Source organism: Rattus norvegicus, chromosome 10 (assembly GCF_036323735.1).
Source record: "Rattus norvegicus strain BN/NHsdMcwi chromosome 10, GRCr8, whole genome shotgun sequence".
Lineage (NCBI taxonomy): Eukaryota > Metazoa > Chordata > Mammalia > Rodentia > Muridae > Rattus > Rattus norvegicus.
In genome coordinates this window covers 2,305,340-2,323,487 of record NC_086028.1, presented here as the reverse complement: position 1 = coordinate 2,323,487, position 18,148 = coordinate 2,305,340, and the positions used below count along the sequence as shown (strand labels likewise).

At 40.6% G+C, this 18,148-nt stretch overlaps 1 protein-coding gene across 3 annotated transcripts in view; it reads left to right on the top strand.

Moving 5' to 3' along the window:
• Bmerb1 (bMERB domain containing 1) overlaps window positions 1–18,148 on the top strand; it is a 166,892-nt gene that overhangs the window by 130,403 nt on the left and 18,341 nt on the right. For all 3 annotated transcript variants that reach the window (XM_039086245.2, NM_001014114.1, XM_063269270.1), the window contains exon 3: window positions 13,415–13,488. In XM_039086245.2, the coding sequence (XP_038942173.1) occupies window positions 13,415–13,488 (74 nt within the window). The remainder of the gene's footprint in view (window positions 1–13,414; window positions 13,489–18,148) is intronic.

The following is an 18,148-nucleotide window of genomic DNA, read 5'->3' as shown; positions in this document are numbered from 1 at the left end:
GCAGAGAGGATCCAGATGCAGTATTGCTGGTCTGTAATCCCATTGCTGGGGGTGTGTAAACAAGAGGATTCAGGGGCTTTCTGACCAGCCAATCTATTCCAATCAACTAGCTCCATGTTCAGTGAGAGGCCTTTTCTCAAAACCTAAGGTAGTTCCTCCTCCCTCAGGCTCAGTGAACATCTCAGAAGAGGGGGTGGAAAGAATGTAAGTGTTGGAGGGTTGGGAGGAGTGCTATGAAATGTCATCTTCTGAACATGATGTGGTTATTGTGGCTCTAGTGAGTTCCTACCTACACAAGAGCAAAACAAGGTCAGTCAATATTCCAGCAGATAGTACTAAGCAGACTTAGTATGTTGGGGTTGCGGGTGGGGTGTTAGAGTTGCGTATGGGAGATAAGAATTATAATAGATATAATCAATGTGTACATTCATGGAATTTCCAAAAATAAAATATAATAAAACAAAAGATAAAAATAAAATGTTGGGCCCTGGGGGTGGTGGTTAGGTTGGGAAAATATCTGTCAAGCAAGCATGAGGGCCTGGTTTTGGATCCCTAGCATCTAAGTAAAAAGACAGGTGTCGTAAAAAAGACAGGCATGATGGCACATACTATAATCTCAGAACAAGAGGAGCCAGAGACAGGAGGCTCTGTAAAGCCCATGGGTGCAACCTGCCTAGCCAAACTGATGAGTAACCATGAGTCTAGAGACCTCAGCTCTTGCAGACTAAAGCCTAGTCTTTTAGTTACATGTCAATTCAATCATCACTCTAGGTTCCGTATTGGTTTTCCCATGAATCAGCATTTTATGACCTTAACCCCTTGATTTTTAGAAAGAGATGGCAAGTACACATTTTTTTTAACATAGCAAATGAACTCAGAGATCTGCTTGCCTTTGTAAGCACAAACAGTAAACTAGTTGTGTAGGATCTGGCTTTGAGATCATCATTCTCACCACAGCTGGACCTAAGTGTGCTAGGCTGACCTTGAACTTTGAAATCTGCCTACCTTTGTATCTTTGTAATAAATTGACTCATTAGTGAAGATGCCTTTGTTCTTTTAGGTCCACAAAGCCACTCATACAATCCATATTGCATCCTTATATTTTGCATAGTTGAAAAATCATGCAAAAGTATATTCTTGCATTAATGTTTTCAGAGTTTTTCCCACAGCCTTAAGGCCTGTCCTGAAGGTCATAGTATTTACCATTTTACCAAGGAACATTAGATATACCCTCCCCTCCCAGACTCCTGCTGTTTCTAATTAACATGGAGTCATTAATGGCAGGGAAAACACTCCCTAATAACCTTGGCAAGAAGCATATTTCCTGAAGAAGGACCATGAGGTAATATATACTATTATACAAGCAAGCCTTAAGCCTAGCAACTATCCAAACTCGTGGAGACCTTAATCCCACTGGCTCTGCTCCAGGGGCAGTATTGTGTCACACTGTCCTTCCACAGCCATGCAGAACTCAGCATCAGAGAACAGCATCAGAATTCATGCTGTTTATCCTAAGATTCACCGGAGAAAAACAATTCCACTATTTGGGGGCCAAATTTAAAGCAAGCATTATTAAATATTGATGGACTTTGGTCAGGACCACTCCCTGAAATTTTTCAGCTGAGTGCCTCCTAGATATAAGTTGCAAGGGTTTATAAAGACAAACCTATAGGCCACCATACTTTCCATGAAGCTTTTGTTATATTCCAGGAATTACAGCTCCCAGAATCCCAGGTTTACTTGGTCCTTGGTGAGCAGATGGGGGCTTACAGGTGACTTTTTGGCATTACATTCCCCCGAGAGTTGTGTCTCAGGCAAAATCTTTGACTCTATGATAGGTAGTTGTTTATTTTTGGATCTAATAACTATCAGCTTAATGATACACAGTAGGGATTATCATTTAGTTATTGTATCATTAATGTAAGTGCCAACTGTAATTATTAGAAGCAGGAGGGCCAAAGGCTGTGATGGCTGACATCAGAGTTACTATCCAGAAGAAGCCTGGAAATGAATGTGCACCGATCATTTATTTCAGGTTCCCCTTTTGTAATGTTTCTTGAGTATAGCCAGATTATAATCCCAAATGGTTCCTACAGAAACAACCACTTTTAAAAACCATTTAATACCTCTTTGTTCTGCATAAAGTAGGCCAAGTATCCTATCAGATTATAGAACTGTTTTAGTTAATGACTCTACCAGCTGACACATCTGGGCCCAATTTTTGGTATGTCAAGTGACTTATAGGTAGCTATTTTGTTCCCCATGCCAGGGAGTTTTCTGGCATTTTACCCTGGTTAGGTGGGACAGTACATGATACACTTTCTTCTGTAACTGCTTCCAGCTGACATTGGGATGTTGTTGTCAGTGTCCCAGAAAGCTGAAAGGAGTCAAGGGTTGGGCAATGGAGGCATTTATCAGAAGCATCTGATTGTCTGATCCAGCTTAAGAGACAGGGAGCAGTCCTGTCAGCTGGACTGGTTTATAGTAACTGTCAGCTGATCTAGAGCTCAACAGTTTGTCATCCATAAGTGATCCCTGGAAGAAGTCTGTCAACTAAGCAAAGATCTGCTGAGACAAATATGGTCTAGGGACAGAAGTTAAAATTTCTTAGTTGGGGAAAGGGAATCCTAACAAAAGCTATAGCCTTAGGTTAAAAGGAAGAACTTTTTTTTCTGTTTAGAGAGCCAGGAATACAGATTGTATAGAGATGTTTTAGCCCAATGAAAAGGATCTTTAAGTTTATATTTAGAAGACAACCAAAGAACACAAAAGCACTTGAACTAATGACTGAATAGCAAGCAGTCAGTGCTCCACCAGCTTATCAGAACTCTATGGATCGATGTTAAAACTTTGAACCTTTGAAATCTCAAGGTAATAATAGCGTAGAAGTATTGTGAGGCTTCTGCTGACCCACTTGCAGTTTTAAATAAGATACAGAGACTTCTATACAGTTTAAAGTTGTTGGCCTTATACTGGGGCAGTCAATCTCTCAATTTCCTCATCTAAATTTATCCTAACCTTTGTGCTATCCCATCTCCTTACGACGTTCTCACTACCTGCCTACAGCTCTACTCTTTGACACTGTTCTGCTCCCTTCCACCTCTCTCTCTCTCTCTCTCTCTCTCTCTCTCTCTCTCTCTCTCTCTCTCGTGTGTGTGTGTGTGTGTGTGTGTGTGTGTGTGTGTGTGTGTGTGTCTTTCCTTTGAGTCCCACACATCTCCTTTCTCTTCTGCATGGAAGTCCTGCCCCTGTACTACCTGTCCCAGGTCCTACTGTCATCTCTTTATTACAAAAAACAAAACAAAACAAACAAACACAACTCCCATATTTCAGTCTGAACCAATCAGCCAGCAGCAAGACTATCTCTTAGGCATTGCCTTTAGGTAATGAGGGTTGTCTGACCTTCATCATTTGCACAGGTGAGGGAGGACAAATATTTATGTATAAAAAACCGGTGATGAGCCATAGAATGACAGCACCAAAATCTTGCCAACACTTAGCTATCTGCCAGTTCAGAATTAACAATTAAGAACACAGAGACATACTTTCAGACAATGTAAAGGTAAGACCCTAATATCTCCACCTTATAGTCCAAGATATGACTTCATCTCCAACATCAGTAAACTTTATATAATAAGAACAATTATGAGAAATATCAGATAGGAATTATATTGAGAATGTCATTTATATTTGGTAACCTTAGAGAAAGTCCTCCACTATCTATCCTATCTCGGTGAGTTCAAAGTTCTGTATCTAAATTATTTATTTATACCCTAAACCACTTTCTTAGATCCTAAACCACTTAAGCTTTTATGTCATTAATCTTCAAAAACTTTACACCTCCTTTGTTAGATTTTTTAAAATCTAATAATAAGGAAAACTATCAAGTCTTCAAATCCCATCAGAAACCTGAGAAGGAGAAGTTTTACCTGAGTAAATAGGAAGTGCAAAACAAGCAACTTCCAAAATCTAATGAGATGACGGAGACTACCTGGACAGTTACCCATGGTTCCTCTGTATTGGTAGGATATCCATCTTTGGCCACCAGGTCCAGATCTGACAGACTTTTCTGTGAAGCTGGAATTTTGAAGGACTATTTCACCATTTTCAGCCAAGTGGGAAAGTTGATTTCCCAGTGTCCTGCTTGTCTACAGTTTGGGCAGCATGCTGTCAACAGTTGAGGTAAAGGATAGGGTTTTCTTTTGTCCAGTGTCCACACTTGCCACATTTGAAGTAAACTTCAGGTGGAGATTCTTTGGTGCCCATCATCTTCTCCAAAGGAAAATGGGTGTTCTACTAGGAGCTGATGTGTCTCTGTCATGAAATGCCTTTTATTACTAAAACATCATAAATGATACAGTCTGTAGATCTCTGAAGCATTTGAGGACCACCTATCTGTTTTTCTAAACAGACAAACAGTGCTTGGTTGCAGCTATTAACTTGTTTCTTGACCTTGAAAATATATACAGGAAGCTAAGTAAAGCTTATTTCTATAATTAACTAAACTAGTATCTAACATGACTACAAATGCAATTATGTATAGGTTACTGACTTCTAACTTGCATTTCTTAATTATCCTAAAAAGTTGACAATAATAGCTTCCATAGGATAAGAATGGTTCGTTACATTGTAAATGAGTAGCATATAACCTTAAGTTTCTGCCATCATACCAAAGTCCATACCAACTAATCTAAAATATTTGAGAACCACTGTTGCTTTCTTAGTCTCAAAGAAGATACAAAACTCCACCTTTCTTTGTCTTTTCATCCTCTTCTCCCTTCACTGCTAACAATACATAGTAGAAAAAGAAGAACAGAGGGGAGAAAGAGAGAGAGATCCCTGAATCTAACCCCCTTTCCAGGTTTGTATTCCCTGACCATGACTGGTAATAACTTGTAACCAAATCCAATAAAAAACAACGAACATCCATAACCCACCAAAGGACCAACACCCACCCATCCCTCCTCTAAGGAGTGAGGGCACCATATAATTTAAATTGCTTCCTTCTGTCTGAAGTGATGTCATCTTTTGTGGACCATAAGAAAATTGGGACATCGGTTAAGCCCTGGGAGAGCTGGTTGCCACCCTCATAGCCCAGGCTCTGTGGGATAGGAAAGTGCAGGGCTTAGCTGAGATATAGGAAAGTGCAGGGCTTAGCTGAGATATTGGAAAGTGCAGGGCTTAGCTGAGATATTGGAAAGTGCAGGGCTTGGCTGAGATATTGGAAAGTGCAGGGCTTAGCTGAGATATTGGAAAGTGCAGGGCTTAGCTGAGATATTGGAAAGTGCAGGGCTTAGCTGAGATGATATTGGAAAGTGCAGGGCTTAGCTGAGATATAGGAAAGTGCAGGGCTTAGCTGAGATATTGGAAAGTGCAGGGCTTGGCTGTGATATTGGAAAGTGCAGGGCTTGGCTGAGATATTGGAAAGTGCAGGGCTTAGCTGAGATATTGGAAAGTGCAGGGCTTAGCTGAGATGTTGGAAAGTGCAGGGCTTAGCTGAGATATTGGAAAGTGCAGGGCTTAGCTGAGATATAGGAAAGTGCAGGGCTTAGCTGAGATGTTGGAAAGTGCAGGGCTTAGCTGAGATATTGGAAAGTGCAGGGCTTAGCTGAGATATAGGAAAGTGCAGGGCTTAGCTGAGATATTGGAAAGTGCAGGGCTTAGCTGAGATATTGGAAAGTGCAGGGCTTAGCTGAGATATTGGAAAGTGCAGGGCTTAGCTGAGATATTGGAAAGTGCAGGGCTTAGCTGAGATATTGGAAAGTGCAGGGCTTAGCTGAGATATTGGAAAGTGCAGGGCTTAGCTGAGATATAGGAAAGTGCAGGGCTTAGCTGAGATATAGGAAAGTGCAGGGCTTAGCTGAGATATTGGAAAGTGCAGGGCTTAGCTGAGATATTGGAAAGTGCAGGGCTTAGCTGAGATATTGGAAAGTGCAGGGCTTAGCTGAGATATAGGAAAGTGCAGGGCTTAGCTGAGATATTGGAAAGTGCAGGGCTTAGCTGAGATATTGGAAAGTGCAGGGCTTAGCTGAGATATTGGAAAGTGCAGGGCTTAGCTGAGATATTGGAAAGTGCAGGGCTTAGCTGAGATATTGGAAAGTGCAGGGCTTAGCTGAGATATTGGAAAGTGCAGGGCTTAGCTGAGATATAGGAAAGTGCAGGGCTTAGCTGAGATATAGGAAAGTGCAGGGCTTAGCTGAGATATTGGAAAGTGCAGGGCTTGGCTGAGATATAGGAAAGTGCAGGGCTTAGCTGAGATATTGGAAAGTGCAGGGCTTAGCTGAGATATAGGAAAGTGCAGGGCTTAGCTGAGATATTGGAAAGTGTAGGGCTTGGCTGAGATATAGGAAAGTGCAGGGCTTAGCTGAGATATTGGAAAGTGCAGGGCTTAGCTGAGATGTAGGAAAGTGCAGGGCTTAGCTGAGATATTGGAAAGTGCAGGGCTTAGCTGAGATATTGGAAAGTGCAGGGCTTAGCTGAGATATTGGAAAGTGCAGGGCTTAGCTGAGATATTGGAAAGTGCAGGGCTTAGCTGAGATATAGGAAAGTGCAGGGCTTAGCTGAGATATAGGAAAGTGCAGGGCTTAGCTGAGATATTGGAAAGTGCAGGGCTTAGCTGAGATATTGGAAAGTGCAGGGCTTAGCTGAGATATTGGAAAGTGCAGGGCTTAGCTGAGATATTGGAAAGTGCAGGGCTTGCTTGGCTGAGATATTGGCTGAGGTTATTTATGACACTGGACCATCTGAGGCTAACTGCTCTGAAGCTGTCCTGGATGCAACTTTTAAGGAAACAGCGGCTGAGACAGTCTGCAGACTGGATCGTTTTGTCTTCATTGCTTTGTCTTCATTGATGTCTGGTGTCTTTGTTCTAAAAGCACACAAGCTTTTAAAGGTAACATTATAGGTACTTTTTGCTTTAACAGATGTATGGAATGTGTAGTGTGCACAAATCATCTGAAGATGATTCTCTGTTCTATGTTTGAGCAGGTGAAAGGTGTCTTTCCATCTTATAAGTATCTTTGCACTGGAAACTAAACTGCAATGGGGTGCTATAAATCCCATCTGCCATCTGAAAGGATGGCATGTAGTGAGTCACGAGTGCCGTGCAGCCAAAAAGACCCACCGGCTTCCAAGCAGAGATCTTTGTCTCAGCAGTCTCTGAGCTGTTCCCATGTAGGAGGCCATCATCTGTTTTGCTGTTCTCTTCTTCCTCACTTTCCATGTCAGCAGCCAAGATTTTTAGGAGGTCTTCCAAGAAAGATCAAATCTCTTTATTACCTTTGAAGGAATTCACAGCTTTTAATTTCCTGTAAGAGGTAAAACCATATCCTCTTCCCCAACACATTTCTGAGATTAACACATCCTTAAAGTAGGTAGACTGATTTAATACAGCAGTCCTTTCTAGAATACAATGTTTTTCATCAGATGTGCTACCTGTCTCACTGACATTTTAAAAAATGTAAGTTAATAAAGAATTACATAACCTATCCCCGGGAGCCCCCTTTTATTTTAGGAGCATTTCCTTTAAAGTAAAGTTAGATCTTTCCACACTTGCTTGGCCTGCAGGATTTTAAGGTACATCTGTAACACACTTTATGTTCAATATTTTAGAATTGGTGCATTGTACTGGATACATATGATGGAATGTTATCAGTATTAATCTGTAAGGGTATCCTTAAGATGGCATCACTTTTAATGAGTTTATAATTACAGAATCAGCCTTTTCAGAACTCCAGGCAGAAGTCCATTGAATTCTGAATAGATACCAATTGGGTGGTGAACATACTTTAATTCCAACTCTCCAAAGTGAACCACTTCCATCTACCAGATCTCATTTCTTTGGATACCTTTAGGAGTTACTTCTAGCAGTAATGGAGCTTGATTATATAATGAGCAAGTAGGAAAATTCTTGTTGCCAGGTTATAGAAAATTTTTTCTTTAAACTTCTACTATTTATGTGGTACCTTTTATGAAAACTTGAAGCCCTTAATATATTTCCTATTAATAATTGATCCATCTCCTCATTTTCTAGTGCCAAATGGTCCTGGAAAACCAGGATATGGTTTATATATATTGGCTGATCAAATTACATGTTGTAGTTGTATAAATAACAAAATTAGCTTTGCATCATCTGAAATAAGTTCAGCAGTTTCTATATGTAAAACTACTCTCTCTACTACTATATTAAGAGGTTCTGGAAAATCTAATAGAACTAGAAGAATGGTATATAGGTCTGATTTTGTCATTATTTCACTTTACGTTTTTAGCCTTTTATTTATCTATTTGTGAAGATCATTATATTAATAAAGACATAATGACTTCATCTTACAAACTTTAAAATATCCCATGGCCTTATAATCTTAAATACTTTTAAAAGCTGTTCGTTTTAATATTCAGAGTTTTTTCCTGTAAAATCACAAAACTTTCTTTATAGAAGTTAAAAATATCCCAATTGCGTGCTTTTGTAATATCAAAACAAGTCCCTTTTTTTAACTTTTTATTGATTCTTTATGAATTTCGTATCACGCACCCCAATCTCACTCATCTCTTTGTCCTTTTGTACCCACCCTCCTCCCTTGCAACTTCCCTCTCAAAAGATAATTTAAAAAAAAAACAAAAACAAGCAACAACAACAAAACAAAAAATACAAAAAGCTCATCGTGGAAGCTGTATTGTGTCACAGTATATCCCACAGTTTACCCTTTTGTTCACACTTCTTTACTTGTGAATGTTCACTGCAATATATTCATTGCTCTGGTTTGAAGTCTCTGGCTTCTGCTACTCCACCAATACTGGATCCTCACTGGGACTCCTCTCAGATATCCTGTTGTTGCCTTGTGTCATGGAGATCCTTCAGCGTTGGATCTGTAGGATGGGCCCATTCACTCAATCCAGTAGTTCATAGATGGGGTAGATGTTGGGGTGGGATTTGGGCCTGGGTGGTAGCTGAGTTGGTCAGCCCTCCAGCTCTCTGGCACCCCCACCACCAAGGTGAGCTCTCCGGCACTGCCCTTGCTAGCTCACCCAGTGCCATAGATGGAAAGGGGCAGAGCTAGCTCTGCCATTCTCATTTGTTTTGCCTTTGCAAGATGTGTTACTAAGGGTTCATATTGCTGTGATAAAAGCTGAGACCAAAAGCAACCTGGAGGAAAGGTTTTGTTTTCCTTACAACATGTAGTCCACCATCTAAAGAAGTCAGGGAGGGGCTGAAGCAGAAGTCTTGTAGGAATCCTGCTTACAGGATTTCTTCCCATGACTGACTCAGCCTGATTTCTTATACCATCCATGACCACCTACCTAGAGGAAGTACTGCTGAAAAGCAAGGTCCGTATGGTTAGAGACTTTCCCAGAACTATGCACTTTGATGGGTTAAGTCGTTGTTTTCATCTTGGCAGGTGCTGCTGTCTACATGATGAGTTTTATGCCCTGATGGTAGTTCCACCATGGGGTCAGTTGTGCTAAGGTCAAGGAGCCTACTAAGGTCTGGGAGCTCGTTACAAACTGGCAGGCAGTCTTCTGGCAAGCCCTGGTTCATTCAAGGCAACCTGCTAGAATGTTCTAGGCTAAATCTTGAAAAAGGCTGGAAGTCTCTGGCAACAAAAGATATAGACTAAAGTCCTGCATCCCTGCCCTGGTCCATGGATCTGGAATGTTGAGGGTGGGGTGGAAAAACAGCGACATTTGTGATCAGCCAAAGAGAAGGCTGGGGTTAAGGCAGGTAAATGAAGTGACTCCAGAGAGTCAAGCTCTAGACCCTGTCCAGTACTAACATGTAGTTTAGCTGAGACCCTCTACCTTTTCCCAGAATGGTTGTCAGAACCAACACAGAGTGCCATTTCCTAAAAGGACCCTTCCCCTTTCATTTGCTGCACTGTTCTTCAGAGTGCCAGAAGCACAGCCAGCCTTCCTTACCACAGGCTTCCATACTTACAGACTTGACCAACCAAATGTTGTAAATATTAAAGACAAACTATCTATAGACTTTTAATTATTAAAAAAATAACCCAGGTACTTGAGAGGAAAAGGCAAGGGGATCTCTGAGTTTGAGGTCAGCCTGGTCTACATAGTGAGTTCCAAGACAGCCAGAGTTATATAATAAGACTCTGTCTCACAAAAAGATAAATAAAAAAAAAGATAAAAAATTTAAAGTTGTGTTGTGCATCTGTGCATGCACCTATTAATGTGAATGCAGGTGCCCATAGAGGCCAGAAAATGTGTCATATCCCATGGAGCTGAAGTTATAGGTATTTGTGAGCCATCTAATGCGGGTTCTGGGACCCAAAGTAAAATCCTCTGGAAGATTAGTACATGCTCTTATCCAGTGAGTCATCTCTCCAGATCTGCCCCCACTCCCACCCCTTTAACTTTAGGTCATTATATCCAAGTGAGAGGACAATTTCTGATTACACTGCATCTAGGTTGTGTTGACTGTATTTGGCATCATAAGTTATCTAAGGATGACTTTAAATCCCTAGGAGTATGTACAGAGAGTATATGCAAATATTAGGCTGTCTTATTTTTAAGACTTGGATATGTCTCGCTTTTGGTGTTCAAGAATATCTGTATCCCTTATATCTGCTATATCTGTGACCATGTGAATGAATATATATATATATATATATATATATATATATATATATATATATACACACACACACACACACACACACACACACACACACACACACACACACACACACACACAAAAGGTCATCTTCATACTACCTGGGCCAGAGCTTAGGAACTGAGATCAGCATAGCAGATGCTCAGTAAAGATGTGGAATGTGAATGTTCACATTTTGGAACTGTCTACACTTTGAGAACTGCCTTGAAGATGCCTCAGTTACCACTGACCTCTTAAGTCATTTTTACTCAATGTGATTCTGCCTCTGACAGTCTTCCCACATGATAATAATTCTTGGGACTGGAGAGATGGCTCAGAGGTTAAGAGTACTGTCTGCTCTTCCAGAGGTCCTGAGTTCAAATCCCAGCAACCACATGGTGGCCCACAACCATCTATAATGAGATATTCTGACCTGCAGGCATACATGCAGGCAGAAGGCTATATACATGATAAGTAAATAAATCTTTTAAAAAAAGAAAATAATTCTTGCATAAATCTGTGTTAACTGCTGGGAGTGATGCCCTTAAAACCCTCCACTATTGATGTTAATATTATAGTTAGAGTTAAATATGACTGGGTTCATGGAAAATGCCCAACCAGCTGCAGAAGGCTAATACAAATCTGGTGGTCAGGATGTCCAGTGATATGACAAACCTGTGACCTTTCTGAGAAACCAACATCCTGTTGACATCAGCTGACCACAAGAGCTCTGTGTCCTTGGCTTGTGTAGATGTTTCCCACTTCCCCCTCCCTCTGTTACCCCTGCTATGATATAAATTCAGCCTTGGGAAAAAATAAAATTGTCACCTTGATCAGACTCTTGTCTTGGCGTCCTTCTTCACATCTCTTGTCGCCTATTCTCTCCTAGGTGGTCCCCAACCTCCACTGACTGCTCTGCAAGCTGGGGCAGTTAATCCCGTGGAGACCCAGGTAGCACAGATAACCTAAAAATCCACCTAGATGATCAAGGTTAGAGAGACCCATGAGCATAGCCTAGAAATCTGCAGGAGAAGTTCCTGGTAGCCATTGTAAATAATTTTTATGAGAATGACAGATTAACTTTTAAAAAAATGTTTTTGAGACAGGGTCTCATCTAATCCAGACTGACATAAAATTTTCTATATAGCTAAGTATGATCTTGAACTCTGATCCTCGTGCCTCACCATCCCAGTTCTGGGATTATATGTATGTACACAAACACCCATTTTATGTTCTTCTGAGAATGAAACCCAGGACTTTGTGCATGGTAGGAGAGCATACTATTGATAGTATGAGTTAAAATCATAGGCCAGGGGTAATTTTTTTATAGCACAGGCCTTACTGTGATACATTGCGGAATTGAAGGGAACCCTTGGAACAAGCCCTGGAAGGGGGTTGTGAATTCCTTTTGAAATGTAAATGTTTGCATTGCTTGACCAGCATCTTTCATGTCTAGAAATTCATTATATGAATATGATGAGTAGCATATCAGCATAATAGGATGCTGTGCATCCACAAAGATCAGCTGACTTGCACGTACTAACAGGGAGCCATCTCCAAGACATATTATGAAGTAGAATTATATATCATTATGAAGTGATAAGGCATATACAGTAAAAAGAGCAAATTTTGAAAATATTCTGTATAGAAACAATGTCATGTGATATTTCCAACCTGCATATTTTTAAACCTGCAAGAATCAACACTAGGGAACTGGAGAGATGGCTCAGTGGTTAAAAGCAACAACCGCTCTTCCAGAGGTCCTGAGTTCAAATCCTAGCAACCACATGGTGGCTCACAACCATCTGTAATGGAATCTGATGTCCTCTTCTGGTGTGTCTGAAGACAGCTACGGTGTACTTATATATAACTAATAAATAAATCTTTTTAAAAAATCAACACTAAACTAGAGGCGTGTATTATGACTGTGTTGGTGTCTGGATACTTCAAAACCTGGATGTGGGTGATTCAGTCTATAAGCCTAAGGCCCGAGGCATCAATGGTACAAAACCCAGAATCTAAGAGGTAAAAAAATTGGAGTTGTGCCTAAGAGCAATGGGAGGGAGACAAAGAAAGAGAGAGAGAGACAGTGAGAGAAAGACAGAGACAGACAAATAGCAATGGAGAGAGTGTACAGCCCCGACTTCCTCCTTTTACAGACATGGAGCAGAGAGAGTACACATGCAACCCTAACTTCCTCCTTCTCATTCTCTTCTCCTGTCCTCACCTACAGCTAAATGTGGTGTTGCTTACAGAGGGCAGGACTTCCCACCTAAACAGTTCAGTGACTCCTAAGCCAATCTCTGCAAACATCATCACAGACCGTTGTGGTTTAAATGTAAACTATCCCTAATGTCAGGCTTATACGGTTGACCTATAGATAGACCCCAGCTGTGGCACTGTTGTGGAAGGTTATGTGTGATTTTGGGCATGTGGGGCCTAGCTAGCTGTGAGGACAAGACTCAAGGGTTCTACATGCCAGGTTCCTGCCCAAGCACTCTTTCTTGGTTTGGATTGTATAAAAACACCTGCCAGACTCCCATAGCTACAGAGCTGCCTGCCTCCCTTCAAATGGTGGGCTGTAGTCCCCAGAACTGGGAGCCTAAACAACTCCTTTTCTCCCTTACGTTACTTCTTTGTCAAGCTGGTCCCCAGTCACCCAGGCCTCCCTTAACCCAGACAGGGTCACATTTAAGCAGTCAACAAGTGGAAGATGGTACCCACTTTCATCAGCCTCCTGTCTTTAAATAAGGCTAGTGCTGGGGTATGTTCTGCTAAGGTAACTTATTGTTTGGTGTCTTGTCCCCACAGGATGGATGACATTCAACTCTGCAAGGACATCATGAACCTGAAGCAGGAGCTTCAGAACTTGGTAGCCATCCCAGGTAACACGTGTGATTACATCCTCTATTAGCCACTGCCAGGGTTCCATATCTGCCCTCTGTACCACTGGGATTAGGAAGAGAGGCTTTGCCTCACTTCCCAATGGGACCTCTCTTCCTAATGGGAATTCAGTCTTGCAACAAAGGCTCATGTAGGATGTGTGACCCGTACTTATAATCTAAACACTTGGCAAGCAGAGTCAGGAAAGTGACCCACGCATTTGAAATCAGCCTTGGACTGCTGTTTGAGAGCATATCTCAAACCAACAACAAAGTAAGCACACATTTATGTCAGGCAGGGCTACCTTGGAACCTCAGGCGAGCCTCTTTATATTACAAGACTGTTTTTCTCTTTCTTTGAAAATGGAAGACTAATATACCTAACATCAATCTCATGATGGCCTGAGGGGAACAGTTGAGTGGCAGAACACTTTGTTGTACATGCAGAGACCTGGGTCTGAACCTCAGCACCGCAAAAGTATGATAGAGCTGCCCAAGTATAATCAGTTCTGCGGTAAATGTACACTTTGTGTCAAGCATCACTTTGACTCAGAGTCCATTGTTGCCATTTTTATCATGTGTGGAAACAGGGAGATTAGACCAGTCGTAGGCTATAATATTGGGGTCAAACCTACACTTATCAGTTATCAATGGTACTGATTATCTGACATCTTTCCCCTTAAATGATTTCCCTCTCCAAACACCCTGAGTTACGTGTCCCATGGGTCTTGTGCTTATCAAAGGACTAACCAGTCATGTGCCTGTTGTATAAGTCAGGGTTTTCTGGAGGACAGAACCCATAGAATCTGAAGGGGATTTATTAAACTGACTTTTATGATATGTTCTCGGGAGTCCAACAGTGGCCTCTGCATACTGGAGAGGCTAAGGACCCAGTAACTGGTCAGTCTATGAGGCTAGATACCTCAGTAGTCTCAATCTGGTCCTGAGGGCCTGGCAGATTCCTGTAGAGCAGTTCATATTGGAAGACCAAAGAATCCTGCTCTAATAGCTGCAAAGGAATGTAATTGCCACAGAAGTAGCAACAAGCTAAATAAATTCACAAATGGTTGATAAATAATAGGCAAAAACCAAAGCTTTACTCTTACATCTTTTATGTGTGCTGCAACCAGAAGGTGACAATCACATTTAAAGTCAGTCTTCCCACTTCAGATAGCCTGATTAAGAAAAGCCCTAGTTTTGACTTGCATTTCCCTTATGACTAAAGATGTTGAACATTTCTTTAGGTGTTTCTCAGCCATTCGGCATTCCTCAGCTGTGAATTCTTTGTTTAGTTCTGAACCCCATTTTTAATAGGGTTATTTGTTTCCCTGCAGTCTAACTTCTTGAGTTCTTTGTATATTTTGGATATAAGCCCTCTATCTGTTTTGGATTGGTAAAGATCTTTTCCCAATCTGTTGGTTGCCGTTTTGTCCTAACCACAGTGTCCTTTGCCTTACAGAAGCTTTGCAGTTTTATGAGATCCCATTTGTTGATTCTTGATCTTAGAGCATAAGCCATTGGTGTTTTGTTCAGGAAATTTTTTCCAGTGCCCATGTGTTCCAGATGCTTCCCTAGTTTTTCTTCTATTAGTTTGAGTGTATCTGGTTTGATGTGGAGGTCCTTGATCCACTTGGACTTAAGCTTTGTACATGGTGATGAGCATAGTTCAATCTGAATTCTTCTACATGTTGACCTCCAGTTGAACCAGCACCATTTGCTGAAAATGCTATCTTTTTTCCATTTGATGGTTTTGGCTCGTTTGTCAAAAATCAAGTGCCCATAGGTGTGTGGGTTCATTTCTGGGTCTTCAATTCTGTTCCATTGGTCTATCTGTCTGTCTCTGTACCAATACCATGCAGTTTTTATCACTATTGCTCTGTAATACTGCTTGAGTTCAGGGATAGTGATTCCCCCTGAAGTCCTTTTATTGTTGAGAATAGTTTTAGCTATCCTGGGTTTTTTGTTATTCCAGATGAATTTGCAAATTGTTCTAACTCTTTGAAGAATTGGATTGGTATTTTGATGGGGAGTGCATTGAATCTTTGATCGCTTTTGGTAAAATGGCCATTTTTACTATGTTAATCCTGCCAATCCATGAGCATGGGAGATCTTTCCATCTTCTGAGTTCTTCTTCAATTTCCTTCTTCAGAGTCTTGAAGTTCTTATTGTACAGATCTTTTACTTGCTTGGTTAAAGTCACACCGAGGTACTTTATATTGTTTGGGTCGATTGTGAAGGGTGTCGTTTCCCTAATTTCTTTCTCGGCTTGTTTCTCTTTTGTGTAGAGGAAGGCTACTGATTTATTTGACTTAATTTTATACCCAGCCACTTTGCTGAAGTTGTTTATCAGCTTTAGTAGTTCTCTGGTGGAACTTTTGGGATCACATAAATATACTATCATATCATCTGCAAATAGTGATATTTTGACTTCTTCTTTTCTGATCTGTATCCCCTTGACCTCCTTTTGTTGTCTGATTGCTCTGGCTAGAACTTCAAGAACTATATTGAATAAGTAGGGAGAGAGTGGGCAGCCTTGTCTAGTCCCTGATTTTAGTGGGATTGCTTCAAGTATCTCTCCATTTAGTTTAATGTTACCAACTGGTTTGCTGTATATGGCTTTTACTATGTTTAGGTATGGGCCTTGAATTCCTATTCTTTCCAGGACTTTATCATGAAGGGGTGTTGAATTTTGTCAAATGCTTTCTCAGCATCTAATGAAATGATCATGTGGTTTTGTTCTTTCAGTTTGTTTATATAATGGATCACGTTGATGGTTTTCCGTATATTAAACCATCCCTGCATGGCTGGGATGAAGCCTACTTGATCATAGTGGATGATTGTTTTGATGTGCTCTTGGATTCGGTTTGCCAGAATTTTATTGAGTATTTTTGCATCGATATTCATAAGGGAAATTGGTCTGAAGTTCTCTTTCTTTGTTGTGTCTTTGTGTGGTTTAGGTATAAGAGTAATTGTGGCTTCGTAGAAGGAATTCGGTAGTGATACATCTGTTTCAATTTTGTGGAATAGTTTGGATAGTATTGGTATGAGGTCTTCTATGAAGGTCTGATAGAATTCTGCACTAAACCCGTCTAGACCTGGGCTCTTTTTGGTTGGGAAACCTTTAATGACTGCTTCTATTTCCTTAGGAGTTATGGGGTTGTTTAACTGGTTTATCTGTTCCTGATTTAACTTCGGTACCTGGTATCTGTCTAGGAAATTGTCCATTTCCTGTAGATTTTCAAGTTTTGTTGAATATAGGCTTTTATAGTAAGATCTGATGATTTTTGAATTTCCTCTGAATCTGTAGTTATGTCTCCCTTTTCATTTCTGATTTTGTTAATTTGGACACACTCTCTGTGTCCTCTCGTTAGTCTGGCTAAGGGTTTATCTATCTTGTTGATTTTCTCAAAGAACCAACTTTTGGTTCTGTTGATTCTTTCTATGGTACTTTTTGTTTCTACTTGGCTGATTTCAGCTCTGAGTTTGATTATTTCCTGTCTTCTACTCCTCCTGGGTATATTTGCTTCTTTTTGTTCTAGAGCTTTTAGGTGTGCTGTCAAGCTGCTGACATATGCTCTCTCCTGTTTCTTTCTGCAGGCACTCAGCGCTATGTGTTTTCCTCTTAGCACAGCTTTCATTGTGTCCCATAAGTTTGGCTATGTTGTACCTTCATTTTCATTAAATTCTAAGAAGTCTTTAATTTCTTTCTTTATTTCTTCGTTGACCAGGTTATTGTTGAGTAGAGCATCGTTCTACTTCCACCTATATGTGAGCGTTCTTCCCTTATTGTTATTGAAGACCAGCTTTAGGCCGTGGTGGTCTGATAGCACGCATGGGATTATTTCTATCTTTCTGTACCTGTTGAGGCCTGTTTTTTGACCATTTATATGGTCAATTTTGGAGAAAGTACCATGAGGAGCTGAGAAGAATGTATATCCTTTTGCTTTAGGATAGAATGTTCTATAAATATCTGTTAAGTCCATTTGGTTCATGACTTCTCTTAGTCTGTCTACATCTCTGTTCAATTTCTGTTTCCATGATCTGTCCATTGATGAGAGTGGGGTGTTGAAATCTCCTACTATTATTGTATGAGGTACAATGTGTGTTTTGAGGTTTAGTAAGGTTTCTTTTATGTATGTAGGTGCCCTTGTATTTGGGGCATAGATATTTAGGATTGAGAGTTCATCTTGGTGGATTTTCCCTTTGATGAATATGAAGTGTCCTTCCTTATCTTTTTTGATGAATTTTAGTTGAAAATTGATTTTATTTCATATTAGAATGGCTACTCCAGCTTGCTTCTTCTGACCATTTGCTTGGAAAGTTGATTTCCACCCTTTCACTCTGAGGTAGTGTCTGTCTTTGTCTCAGAGGTGTGTTTCCTGTAGGCAGCAGAATGCAGGGTCCTTGTTGCGTATCCAGTTTGTTAATCTATGTCTTTTTATTGGGGAGTTGAGACCATTGATGTTGAGAGATATTAAGGAATAGTGATTATTGCTTCCTGTTATATTCATATTTGGATATGAGGTTATATTTGTGTGCTTTTCTTCTCTTTGTTTTGTTGTCAAGACGATTAGTTTCTTGCCTTTTCTAGGGTGTAGCTTGCCTCCTTATGTTGGGCTTTACCATTTATTATCCTTTGTAGTGCTGGATTTGTAGAAAGATA